This window comes from Haliaeetus leucocephalus, unplaced genomic scaffold (genome assembly GCF_000737465.1).
Source record: "Haliaeetus leucocephalus isolate CR32 unplaced genomic scaffold, Haliaeetus_leucocephalus-4.0 Scaffold808, whole genome shotgun sequence".
Lineage (NCBI taxonomy): Eukaryota > Metazoa > Chordata > Aves > Accipitriformes > Accipitridae > Haliaeetus > Haliaeetus leucocephalus.
The window spans coordinates 5425313-5438749 of record NW_010973244.1 but is presented as its reverse complement, the minus strand read 5'-3'; the positions used below and the strand labels follow the sequence as shown (position 1 = coordinate 5438749).

General features: G+C 38.3%; 1 protein-coding gene across 1 annotated transcript in view; it reads right to left on the bottom strand.

Annotated features, from left to right (window-relative positions):
• The window catches only part of CNTNAP2 (contactin associated protein-like 2), a 1206765-nt gene that overhangs the window by 71354 nt on the left and 1121974 nt on the right, over positions 1–13437 (bottom strand). Inside the window, exons 19-20 of the mRNA XM_010581816.1 lie at positions 9147–9392; positions 7523–7656 (exon numbers count right to left, since the gene is read on the bottom strand). Of these exons, the coding sequence (XP_010580118.1) occupies positions 7523–7656; positions 9147–9392 (380 nt within the window). The remainder of the gene's footprint in view (positions 1–7522; positions 7657–9146; positions 9393–13437) is intronic.

Below are 13437 nucleotides of genomic sequence, written 5' to 3'. Positions count from 1 at the left end.
TTTAAAAACTTGAATCCTTTATGTGCAATAAGCTTGCATATATTCTTGAAGCTGCTGTTGCTCTGATAAATAACGTCAGGGATAATTTGCCTCACTGTAAAAAAATACAAAAACTGGGATAAAATTTAAATGGAAATGTAGATACATAACTCAAAATGTAACAGAAGCACTGATAAGGAAAAGGACACTATTTAGTCTGGCTGCCTTCAATTGAAACAATTCTCTGATGCTTCTTTCATGTATCTGTTGACTTTTTATTGCTGTCTTTAATAGATGAATTACAACAAATGTTAAGAGAAGCAATAGCAGGTCATATAAAGCCAAGTTATTAAATTAGATCTCTACCTCAGGTACCTAACGATGACTTTCACAGAACATTAATTTGTCCAATGTGTGCTACCATATAATGGAAAGCACCTATTTCACGTTAAGTTTTGACTTTTTTAGGCTTAATCTTAGACTCTGAAAATACTTAATGATTCTTTTGTTCTTTCCTTGTTTCTTTAATTCCAGTAAAAATGATGCCAAACCAGCAACCATACAGGCCAAGGAAAACATACACATGCATCAGTGGAAATACATTATAAAAGAAGGAAATAGTCTCAGCGTAAGCCAATGTAAGTAATGCATGTTGTGAGGTGGATAAGCCTGCTGATATGTTCTGCAGACCTTTGCTCTGCTCTGATATGCAGACTGAGGTGCTATCAGACTGCACCATACTTCTGCCCTGAATGCCCGAGCTTTATTTCCAAAGGAAATGGGGGTGTAGGGTGAGGAAGACATTTCACTTCTGGGTCTTATCATGATATGTGGCCTAGACATAGCCAAAGTTTGGGACAAGGCAACTGAAAAATTCCTCTGAATCCAGCAATACAGGCTCTGCTGAAAAGATGTGAGAAGGATGGATATGTAAAAGAGTTCCTCTCCTATGGAGTGGTTTTACAGAACAGAAAGTAAAGAAGAATATTCTTTCAAAAGACCTCAAGGTTTGAAACTATCTCAGCTGATGCAGAGAGAGGGTAAAACTTTTGTAAAGATACATGCTTCAGCATCTGCCCCTGCACCTCTGCAACAACTACAGGGAAGGCAGCAGGCTCAGGTTTTACAACCATGAAACCACAGGGCGAGATGCTACCCCTAGACGGGGCTCTATGGATCATGTTTTCCTCTCTGTATATCTGCTGGTAAGAGAAACATCTGACTCCATGTTCTAATCCTCAGGGTAAGGATATTCAACCTTTTGCTTACTGATCAGTGAAAGGAGTTCTTGTTTATGAAAATATTAATCTGACTTCCAGCTAGCTGGAATTCGATGGGGATGTGCTGACTTGGCAGATGCCACTGACCAACTCCATTGTGCACAAAAGGGAAGTAGAAATGGCTCATTTATGAGCTTCCTGCCTACCCCAAACTGCTGTCTTTACCTGAAAGATTGTAAGTCACACTGTAAAATAAAGAAGTTGACTAAATTCAGTGAAGGATGAAATCAACAAAACTGCTAGGAACTCATGGACATCCTGTAAGCGCAAAGGAACAGGTAAGAAAATTATTGGTTGGTGAATTATTCATTAATTTCTGATTCTGATGCATATGATTTAAATTCTGTCGTTTACAGACTCTTTTGAGAATCGAACACGTAGTCTTCTGCAACATCCGTAACATCATTATACTTGGAGGGAATTTGAAAAAACTGCAAAGATCAGGGTCTGTATTTCTTCATATTTTGGAAAACAGATGGAGTTTAGGGTTACAGGAATGAGATACTATATCAATATAAGCTTTATTTTATTTTTAAAATTGCTCATATCAATAGCTTCTTATGCTACTTTCTCACCTATTTGTGAAAAAACCCCGTAGTTTCAAATCTGAGCAAACCCCATTTTCTTGTGACTTCTGATTGAGAAAAGAGCTTAGCAGCTATGGGTTAACTGAGTGCTAATGCATTAAACATGCAGATGTAATGTATGGTTCTGCTCTAGAAAATGGTCTGAGTTTGCCTTCCTGTTGCACTAGCATTTTAAGTAATACATTGCCATTGCAGAATGGCAATACATAGTGGAAATGACGTATCTCCAGGGATTTTAAGTAATTCATTTCAGCAGGAAGGCCTTTACTATTAATAGAACAAATAATTTTTTTTTCTTTAAAGCAAAACCTGCTTGGAAATCAATTAAATATGCTTTTAATATAATATAATTGCCTGATGATTAGAAAAAAAGCAGAGGGCTACAGTTGCATTGATATTAACTATAGTTTCCATGTTTACCTGTGGCTAGAGATCCGGATATTTAAAACATGTTTTATTCATGCCAGCTGTTATGGAATTTGTAAATAGTGTCTGGTTGTTTTCTTTCAAATCATGAACAGTACTTCCCCATTCTCTAATGGTCAGTGAAATGCCAGTTAAATCAGACTTCAAATTAATCAGGAGTCTAGACAATTTACAGCACTGTCCAAAGGATGCTGTGGCAGCATGTTTGCCCAGAAAGTGAAGGAAGTAAATAAATAAAGATGGCATTTCTACATCATTTTGATGGCATAAATACCATTAACATGTCTAATCCTAGGGTAAAGGTTTCCAAAATGTGACTCAGTGTGAGAGTTTTCAGAGAAGAGTTATAAAATTTTTTTATGGCTCAAAACTTATAGACTTCTGATGGTAAACTAAAATAGTTCAATTTATTTAGCTTCTTACAGACAAGATGAAAGCTGTTTTAATCAGCATCTCTAAGAAAGTGTGAAGGGGAATGACACCTGACACCAAACAATTCTTTCATCTATCAGGCATAGACACAAAGATCCTAAAGTTAAATGCTGAAGTCTACAGAATTCAAGCTGCAAATTAGGTGCAAATTCTTTACAGGAATGGCACTTAAACATTGGAAGACATGGCCAAAGGATACGGTAAATTTTCTACCATTTGAAGTCTTTAAAGCTAGATAAAATGTCTTCCTCGAAAATGTGTTACACTGCTATCATTTTTCGGGTTAGCTGCAGAAAATGATTTGGTGAAATTTTATGACCTCTGTTAAGCAAGAGCTCAAACAGACCAATCATATACTTTTGAGGCTTCAAAATATATGAAACACAATAGTTAGGTATGATTCTATAGCAACAATAATGATAGGAAGTGAAATTATAGCCTCTATCATAGACTGAAGTCTATGAGGAAGTTCCCACTCCCTTTAATGAGATGAAAATTTAATCTATAATTATAAAAATCTTTGATATAATCACTGCATTTAAGCTTGGGATTATATGCAGACTGCTTTGCTTTACTTCACCCATTTTATTTTATTGCTATTATGTTTACCATTTTATTTTGTACTTCAGATTAGTTTTGAATTGACTTTCTATGATTTACATTTTTTAAACACCTAGAGTTTGCAAATGTTATCTCTTTTCAAACAGTGCAGAGTCGCAAATGGAAATAAGAGAATGGACTTGCAAAAATCCTGTTTCTTCTTCTCGGTTTCATTTGGGTAAGAGTCAAATATTTCATTGATTATTTTTTCAGAGAAGATGTGTATTTCTACTGCATGCCTCTGGTGAAGCTGGAAAATGGAGATCTGTACAAGTAAATTTTCTGGATTATTCTCAATCTTATCAACAGCTGAGTTCAGGTCAAGATTTCCACAAAGCCTCATAATTAAATTCAATTTGAATGGAGTCAGCACTTAACTCTGTGAATATTTGGTATTGTTGTGTATAGCTTCTCTACCACAGTTCTCCATATCATTCAAGCCTGAAAGAGAGAACTGTCAGTTCTCCTTCCATACGGTCTTCTGAGAAGATGTGCACCGGCTGCTAATAGTTGTCCTGAAAGTATATGGATGGGTTTGGGACACTGGAGTCCTGAAGCAGTTGCTCAAGTCTAATCCTTTTCAGGAACAAAGAAGGCCTTAGAAGCTGTGACTCATAACCCATTCCTAGAAATGGCTTTACAGCAGGTATGAAGAACTGGAGATCTGTTGAGAATGTACAAGAATATCTTAGTACGGAAGATGAGAGGTCCAGTCCAAGTCTGTTAACTATATCAGCTCTATTCCACTGAAAATTAAAGCACATCACATAGATTGTTTTTTTTTTCTCTTTTTCTTTGTAACACGCTGATATAGCTTTGTGCAACAGAACAGAAACATGTATGATCCAGGTTCCACCCTTATTTTACTCTGGGGACATGCACAGAAGCGGGAGGTATGAGTCTTGCACTAAGGATACGACTGTTGCAGTTCTTTAAGGTACAACTTAAAGCCTACTGGAATCAATGGAAGGCCTTTCACTGACTTCAGTGGGCTTTGGATCAGAACCTCTGCTAGAGAGTTTTTGTCCTTGGCTTTCTTAAAAGATTTTACTGATGTGTGAATAGCGTTAATCACCCATGAATGCTTGGTAAAGAGTGATCTGGTTTTTATGATATGGAAAATACCCTGCTGAAGCATGAAACCTTTTAATGAAGTCAAACGAAGTAAAACTTGCCCTCCATGGCCTAAAGCTGAGCTCTTGAAATGTCATTTACTGGGATAATGCATTCCCCATCTGTCAGTCCGGGCTTTTTCTTGCCACAGGTGAACTAATGCAGCCTTGGAGGTGTGCCATGGTTACTAGTATCTGTTTTTTTACTAGAGGCAAGAGATAGGAATTCTTATTAGCAAATGTTAATTTTGCCCACCTCATGGCAACAACAGAAAATAAGCAGACCTTTGTCCCTGAGTTTATGTAATTTGGTTTTCCTGACACCTACATCAACTGTATATCCTTAATCTTATCCTTGAGAAACCACTGGCATCACAAATTGGAGCTTGTTATTCAATGTAAAACTAATTATTGATTTGTCTGAAGTCAGTGAATGTAGAAAACTGAAATATAAAAACTTTTTGACAGAGGCTTTGCTACTTCCTTTAGTCTTGATTGTCTTGGTATGTTAGGAATAGGGATGTAATGCTAATGAAAACAATTCACACTAAATATTTGTTCTTGTGCTTATTTGTTACCTTATGGATAAACAATACTGCGGATATTTTTACTTCAAAGCTCACCTGAAATTCTGATTGATTGGACAGTAACTCTGTTTTTATGTAACTAATCAGCGGTCTCCTGTCTAACAGCATCAGGTGAGGTCTCATAGAGTTCAATAATGAGTCTTTTACTGTATTTATATATAAATGAAACTCCTGAGAATCGTGATAAAACTCTGGTTCACATAGTTCATATAGTAGCAATTTATTGCCTGGCTGCAGATTTTTAAATCTCTCTGGCACTACAGGGTTATTACAGTAAGTTAGAAGGACAAGTATTCTAAGTATGAACTTGCTGTTAAGATCTCAAAAATACTGAGTGCTCTTGAATTGAAGCTTTGATGAGAAATAAATCCTTCTTGTGACATTTTTATGCCATGTAGAGATGTGGAAGCGTGAGCAACAGCACCTGGCAAGCAAGCTGTCTTCTTTAAAAGCAAGCAAACCAGCTGCTCATCAGGTTGGAGAAGGATTTAGCAGGAAATAAAAGTCTACTCAAATGTTCATTGCTCAGATCTGCAAGAGAAAACTCATACTTTATGATTTGCCCTCTGGATACTGAGAAAAAACTGTATTTATATCTTCTGTATTTTGAGACACCATGAAGAGTTTATATTTGAAAACAGGACTCATTTTCAAGTGAACAATCTACTTAGCAGATCCATTTCTGTTCATATCGGTTCTCTCATTTACAGAATGTAACCAGATAAGTAACAAAATCAACTTCCTTATGGAGAATAAACAAAATTCTATAGAAATCTTCTGTTTCAGGATACGGTAGGGGTAGAATTTCTGGATTTGCTTTGTATGGGTCCCTCCTGTTCCTATTCTTGCATGTGCATCAGACAGATCATCTCATTTAATAAGCCTCACATATATCTGCTTTCTGATTACATGAACCAGCTGTGTTTTAAGCACACTGACTAGATTAAGAAATTTTTACCTCAGCAGAGCAACGCTAACCAAAATGTTTCTGGCTCTTCAAAGCCCTACATAGGTAGTGGTCCCATAAAACACTGGGAAGAAAAAAAATTGTTGGGCCCCAAATGTAGGTGAGCTGATGCAAGACTGGAATACTTAACTGTGTACATATTTTCCAAGTGGCCAAGATATCTCATCTGATCCCTTCAGAAAATAATTTATTTAGTTTTACAGCTGCCTAAATCAGCCAGCTATGACTCCAGAGGAAACATGCCATACCTCCTCAAAATAGAAGCATTTAGCAGCAGAAGGGAACCTAACTGTAGGTCTTCTTTAGCTTCCATTTAGCAGTAAGAGAAATAAATCCAAATGTAACAGCATGCAAGAAAGATGCATATATCAGTATATACCCCTGCCAACCTCCAAAAGCCTGAAAAGTGTTTGGATGTATCAACTATATATTTTTTAGATTAACTGGCATTTTGCAAATAATTTTATGACAATTCCACTTCAATGCAACCAGTGTAATTGTGAGTACCGAGAGCCTCAGTCAATTGACATTGTAATGCACTGAAAAGGTTTCCTTTTGATGCCTTGAAACGATAACTGTCAAGGATCTATTTTAATCTTTAGGTAGATAATACTGTGACAGCTACTATCCTTCACCTTTTGGCTTGGTTCCCAAGGAGACTTCCCTTTTTATATTTCATTTGTTATTCATTTTGGCTTGCTGCTTATGAATTATCAAATCCAGATTAATCTATCCCATCCACCTGACCCTCCTGCCAACAAAACTGTTCTCATACCCTGCTGCAACCTCCATGTTTGCAGATGTGGCAACCAGGGAATGAAAACAGAGTGCTGTAATGACCACAGAGAGAAAGCTGCCTGGAAACATTGCTTGCTTCTTGCAGTGCTCCCCTCAGTTATTTAAATAGTATTATACTACCTCAAAGATTTGTAAACAGAGATACAGAAAGATGAAGATCCTGCCTGTGCTGTACCAAAAACTAAATAAGCTAGAGCTATGCGCCTTCAATAATACTCTCTGTCTCAGACTCCTGTCACACAGACACTTTAGCATCTGCTCATCTTTGCAGAACAGCTCTTCCGATTTGACTGGACTGCAGGGTAAATTTAAATTTAAAGACATTCTCATTTGCAGACTAAAGACTTACGGCATGATATTTAGTTATCTGTGCATCAGGCTCTACTGCCATTTAAGAAGCTGTACGGTATCCCTCCTGGCTTCCAGCTGCTGCTCCAGAAAGGTGCAGGTTTATCCTATGTCCCATGTTATCTATCAGCCCAGATGTCTCTGATGCCCTCGAGCATCTACAGTGACACCTGTATTAGCCCAGCTGTGATCACACTGGAATGAGGATTTCAGAACAACATGAATTGATGCAATAGAGGGAGAGAATAGCTTTTGTTAACTCCTAGGAGTGCGATCAGCAAGTAGAACCCCATCTACTGTACTTTTTATTTCCTAAATTGCACTCATGTCTTCAGAGGGATGGAGACCATCAAGATACAAAATGCTACAAACTACAAGTAATGGAATCAAACAACCTACAACTTACCTGCAGTACTATGTCCCGTCCATTCCGTGTGATGTTAACAGTATGGGGCTGTCCATTAGCCATGTTTCTGTGGTCGACATCAATGTTATATGGCTCTTTGGTGCCTCCTAGGCTGTACCGAATTTGCAGATTCCCTGGTGAAAGAAATGTGAAAAGCACCCTCAGGTGTTTTGGTCTTTATTCACCAGCTATTTTCCCCTCTTTACTTTCACATACAACTGTTATCATTTTACACTTAAATTGCTCTCAGAGCTGGTCTCTGCAGTAGGAGAAGAGCTAGTCTTTGAGACTATAAAGCTACTGGGCTGAAAACTGCTTCTAGTTTATAGCCCAGAAGCATGACAATGACCAGCATCTCAAAAACAAAGTGTTTGTAAACACTCTAGATTGCAAACCAAACAAATTGGAGCTATGCCTTGAACAATATAGACAATTGGTACAAATTTGAGAACATCAAGTAGCACTTGTTGTCATTATTATCCTTGCTGCAGTAAAATTCTTTGAAGTTATACAAAACATGATGTTTTCTAAAGAATAAACCATTGATATGCATTGAATAAAGGCAAAATTACAACAAATTAACACTGACACAATCTACACAAGGGACTTTCTTGCTCTCACATTTCATTGTTGTTGACAGGTGACCGTCTGGACTTTTATGGAAGTTTAATAATATACAGTGAAATGAAAACTTCAGGTTATACTGTTAGAAAAGTATAGTCAAAAGTGGTTAATTGATATTCATGACATACTGCCAGACAGATTTTTCTTTTCTAAACAAAAGTGAAGTGTCTGCTCTTCATAACAAATGTTAATATTTGATTAAAAGGAAGGATGTTTGAAAAGGGAAATGCAGACCCCATTATTAATCAAAACTGGAAATATTCTGGCCCCAAAGAGCAGCCTTAGACCTTTATAACTACAGTTACAAAGGGTATGATGTGGGATTTCTCTCATGCACCTTCTTTCTTCCCCATGAAGTGAAAAAAATGAGTGGCATGTGAATACTCATTAACTTACCCCATTAAAGAGAACAGTAGTAAAATCATCCTAATTATGATTTTCATGCGACACTAAGGCATTATTTGGAATCAAAGTATATTCAGTTTATATACAGTTTTAATACTGTAACAGCTAATGGTCCATATCCAACCTTCAACCATCACCAAAATGTTTAGGACCTTGTATACTGTGCTACATCCATATTTTAGCCACCTCAGTGGGTATCCAGATTTTCAGAACAGTACATTACACTTTCCACGGACTATTGGTGATATTGCCATGAGTTCAGCAATTAAGGTGCCTACATATGGTTGCCTGCTTGTCGCCTCCATAATGCTTCTTCATGGCATGGATCTGACTGTTATAGCAGGGTTTTTTTTGGTTTTGTTTTTTTCCATTTTGTTTTGAGAGGGAGTGTTGACTAATGAAATCCCACTAAATTGAACAGTTATATCAGTACAAAATCTAGTACAGCAGAATACAGGTTCAGGTCCCACGTACTTTACTTTTACATGACAAGGGTGAAGAGACTTTCTCATTAGTTCAGAGCTTCAGCTGAATGTCAGCCTGGTGTTATTATCAATTGTGCCTTCAACGGAGAGAGCCCAGAGCAGTTGCTTACCAGATGGCTTGACAAGCACAGCCATGAAGTCCTGGGTATAGGAGCTGATATACAATAAGACACAAGGTGACTTGGTGGTACTGAAGCTGAAGCTGAGCTCTTCTTTACTCAAGTTGAGGTCAGGTGCTGTGGTCTCAGGATCTGTAGAACTCAAAAGTGTTCGGCTAACTAAATCTTTCATGCTAGTTCCTGGGGAGTGGAAGTTGTAACGAAGCCACATTCCCTCTTCAAAAAATGCTCCAACATCTTAAACATAAGGGAAAAAAAAAAAAAAGAATAAGATAAATTAAATATGCTAACACATTTTGGATGAAACATATTACTATTGACTTGATCAGTACTAATCTGTGCATGTTTCTACTGCTTCATTATTTAAGCCCTTTGCCAATATTTTTAGGTCAAGAGCCTCACTATTTTCCAAGGAGAATGAAAAGGACCATCTCCATTTTATTGGTGGGTACCTGGATTCACAGAGCAAAGGAAAGATTTCCTTTGGGTCACACAGAAGGTCTATGCCTATATCTCGTATCAGTACTACAGACCAGAAGAACCATGCTTTAGATTTATTCTCATTCAAGTCTTGCAGTAGATAATGCTCCAAAGAAGGAGATACAAGGAAGAGAGATTTAAGGGACACAGTAAGCAAACACTGTCAAGAAAAAGGAAAACCAGCAATTCTGACCAGCAAGTTTGAGTGGATTTGGAAGTACCTCACAAAGGAATTGATGCCAATTCCAGCACCTGAAAGATTTGAAATAGGATTGGACACAATGCTAGAAAGTTTTCCACAGCTAGCACAATCCTTCATGAGAACTGCATGACCAGGATGCCCTTATGGGAGATAAAATTAACTAGGGAGCTTGACTCAGTGGGGAACAAGGTAAGAGACACCTGAACTGCAGCTCCCGGGAGGTGCTACCCGGACAAAATTTTCAAACCGATCTGAGACCAAATGCCATATTTCAATAATCCTGACAGAACATAAAACTACTTTTGGCAGAATTAATACTTTCAGCAGAAAAAGCATTGTTATTACTTCTCATAATAATGCAGTCCTGCCTATTTCTTAACATTAAAAACATAATTCAAGGTTGACATTCTCACAGCAAAGGCTGACTTTGACAGCCTTCTACGGGAAACACAGCACAGTTGCCTACCACTGGTAGTCTATAACCTACACTGGACTGGCTTCCTATGGCAGTGACATAGTGACATTGTGGTCCTGGATAGGCTTTGCTTTCTGGGACAACTTCGTTAAAGGAAATTTTTAAATTACATGTGAACTTAATTGAGAAGGTATGTTCATAAACATTTCATAAGTTATTAAAGAATGATGAATAAAGATTATGAGCACAGCATATGAGTACTGTATTTAAAGAACAGTTATAAGCAATGCTTAAAGATGTGACCAGTCTTTAAAAAATCTTTCATCATTTACTACCTTCCTACATGATGCAAAGTTGCCACAGATTATACAAAGTTGCCCATCCAAACTTCTGAAAAATCAACATACTATCTTTATTTTAGAAGAAATTTTAATTTTTATTCCCTTTTAGCATTTGCAGTCTTCACACAATTCCAAGCAAAGTCTTTGTCTCAAAACATATGAAGCAAGATGTCCATTTTACAAGCTGTGCAGTGACACAGAGCAAGTCAGGAAAGAGCCTGCAGACTTTATTCAGAGTAGCCAAGCAGAGAAAAGAGAAGAAGACAGGTAAAATTATAACAGAATTTATTGATGCTCCTTCCCAGAATTTTGCTAAATCTAATGCTGGAAAAGCTTTATGTTTTCCTGTCACCATACAAAAATTTTCCAATGCGGCTGTACAAAACATGGAGTCAAGTTGTGGTCCCAAGGTGCTATAAATAATTCGATCATTCTGATAGATTTATAACTGTCATTTTATAGGAGAAACATTAAATCATCCTGAAACAGTTATGGGAGAGGCAATTCAGTTTAACAACTATATTTTGCAGTAGACTCAGCTTAAGTACTCCCGGATGGAAAGTGAAGGGTTCTATCCTGAAAATACTTCCCCAAATTGTGATGCCTTCTGCTGTGAACAGCAGTGTTGAAAACAAGTGTTAGCACTTACAAATCTAAAGCAGTATACGCTGTAGCTCTAAGTATTTGCAAGACTGACTTAAAAATATCCCTGTGACTGCTAATTTATTCTTCTTCAACCTCTACTTGTAGCTCATGCAAGCTGCTCCTCGGGCAGATGCTGTATCAATTATGCTGCTGCGGCGCTGGCAGAACTGCTGGCCAGAGCCAGCGCGCTGGGTCCCCGCACGCCAGGCAGCCCTGCCATTTGACACTGCCATTCTGCTGGCGGGGACCGCAGCCCCTGCGGAAGCTCTGTGTACGCACACAGCATACTGATGCAAAATTATGTTTGCCTCTGGCCTATTTACTGCTTGTCATGCCTTTTATTTTAGGAGTGATCTTCGGGATTGCCTGGCGCTATGCTTGCCCAGGGCCTCATGCACTGGGAATAGTGGGACCTTCAGTCCTGACCTCAGCGCTGCTCTGGGGCTGAACTCGAAAGAGCGCAACGCGTTTTCCACAGCTGTAAATGTTAAGAATTGCTACTTTAAATGTTCATTATTACAAAGAAAGCTTTAAGTAAATGGTGCTCTCTGAAATGGTAAGATTTTTTTTTCCCAAAAGGGTTTCATGACAGAGCAAAGAATGTTCTGTACGTTTAACTCGATTTGTGCTGAGAAAATAAATTTCGGTATAGCTGTATTGTTACAGGCATACAAGCTATTGTAATGAGCCTGGAAATTGTCCTCACATGCATACCACCTCTTTCACGAGGAAGGGTAAGAGGAAGGTTCACTTTGGCTGTTTGAGTGTATTAGGCCCCCAACAGGAAGATACTGAATCCCCTCAAGTTCCAGCTCAGCAAAGAAGGAGGTTGATGCACACGATTATGCTCTTTACTGAATGAAGCTGAAGTCCTTGCAGCAGGGCTGCAAAGTGCTCAGCAGCTCACAGGAGCAGGCTGTTTAAAGTGTTAGAAAATATTAGAAAAAGCTAAAGGATAATTTTCTCTATATTGAATGCAGGTATAAGATGACTTGGAACTGCTGAGGGCTGATCAATGAAAAAACTATCTACTTGGAGGTCACAAGTGTATCATCTTCCTGAAGCTCTGATAGAAGGAATATTGAAGTCCTTCATTCAGAAAACCATTCAAGTTGCCTGAATAAAATGGGTAAAATGCAGCACAAACCCTGCTGCTGAAATGTCAATGATGTTTCCATGCACTACCCTCTGCTTTCTTTTGTAATATTTCAAATGCTCTCTGAAAAGATGAGCCTTGGGGGATCAGGCATAAGGCATAGTGAAGGGGTTCCTCTGCAGATTGCCCTTTCAAGGCAGAAGACTTGGGGAAATAAATTTGGTGGCAACAGATTTTCTTTGGAAAGCAGTACCTGTTTCTATACGAATATGCAGTATGGTCATCCTCTGTTGACAGACTTTGCAAATACATACAGTTTGGGCTTGCTTTGTAGAGGAACCCAGAACAGGATTTGTGGACCATTAGAAATGATTTTATCAAGCGAGATGCATATCCCCAGTGTGAACTGCACATAATTTACAAAAGTGTCCAGCTTCAATTTGAAAACGGATGAAGCAAAAGCTGATCCAAAACTTCCACAAAAAAATGCACATGTACCCAGAACTGACAAACTTATTTTGAAGGTTACAGTTCTTTGGTCATCTCCCCAGTCTCCCTCTCCGCACTCAGTTACTTTTACTTTTGTACACTCTCATTATGTCTGGGATCAAGAGTATTGAAAGGCTGGATGAAAAAGTCAAATAGATAAAAAAAACCCCATTTCTCTTACAAAAAATCCACAATCTCATGACATTTCTGGGCAGTGTTGCAGGCCTAAGAACCTGATTCTCCTTTGCTGCTGGTTTAACATTAGTGAAATGTCAGTATTGATTCTTCTCTTCTCAGGTAGTTATAACGATTCTGGTAGCCAAACACTCAGTCACACCCAGAACTTGTCTTCTTTCTCCATTACTTTTTCCTCACCTGTGAAGAGCATTGCCAGCATTGCACAGGTATGGCTGAACACAGCCTCAGCAAGCTTTTCTAGCTGGAGGCATATATAAAAGATACAGAACTCAGCAGGCTTTAGGGCAATTGAATTGGCTCTGCTCTGACAGTTGGGATACGAATGTTAATAGGGACTGTCATGTATCAAGTTCAAGATATTACTCCTAATAAATAAAGAAGCAACAGATCTGTGGAGCTACCACTGCCCCCCCCCC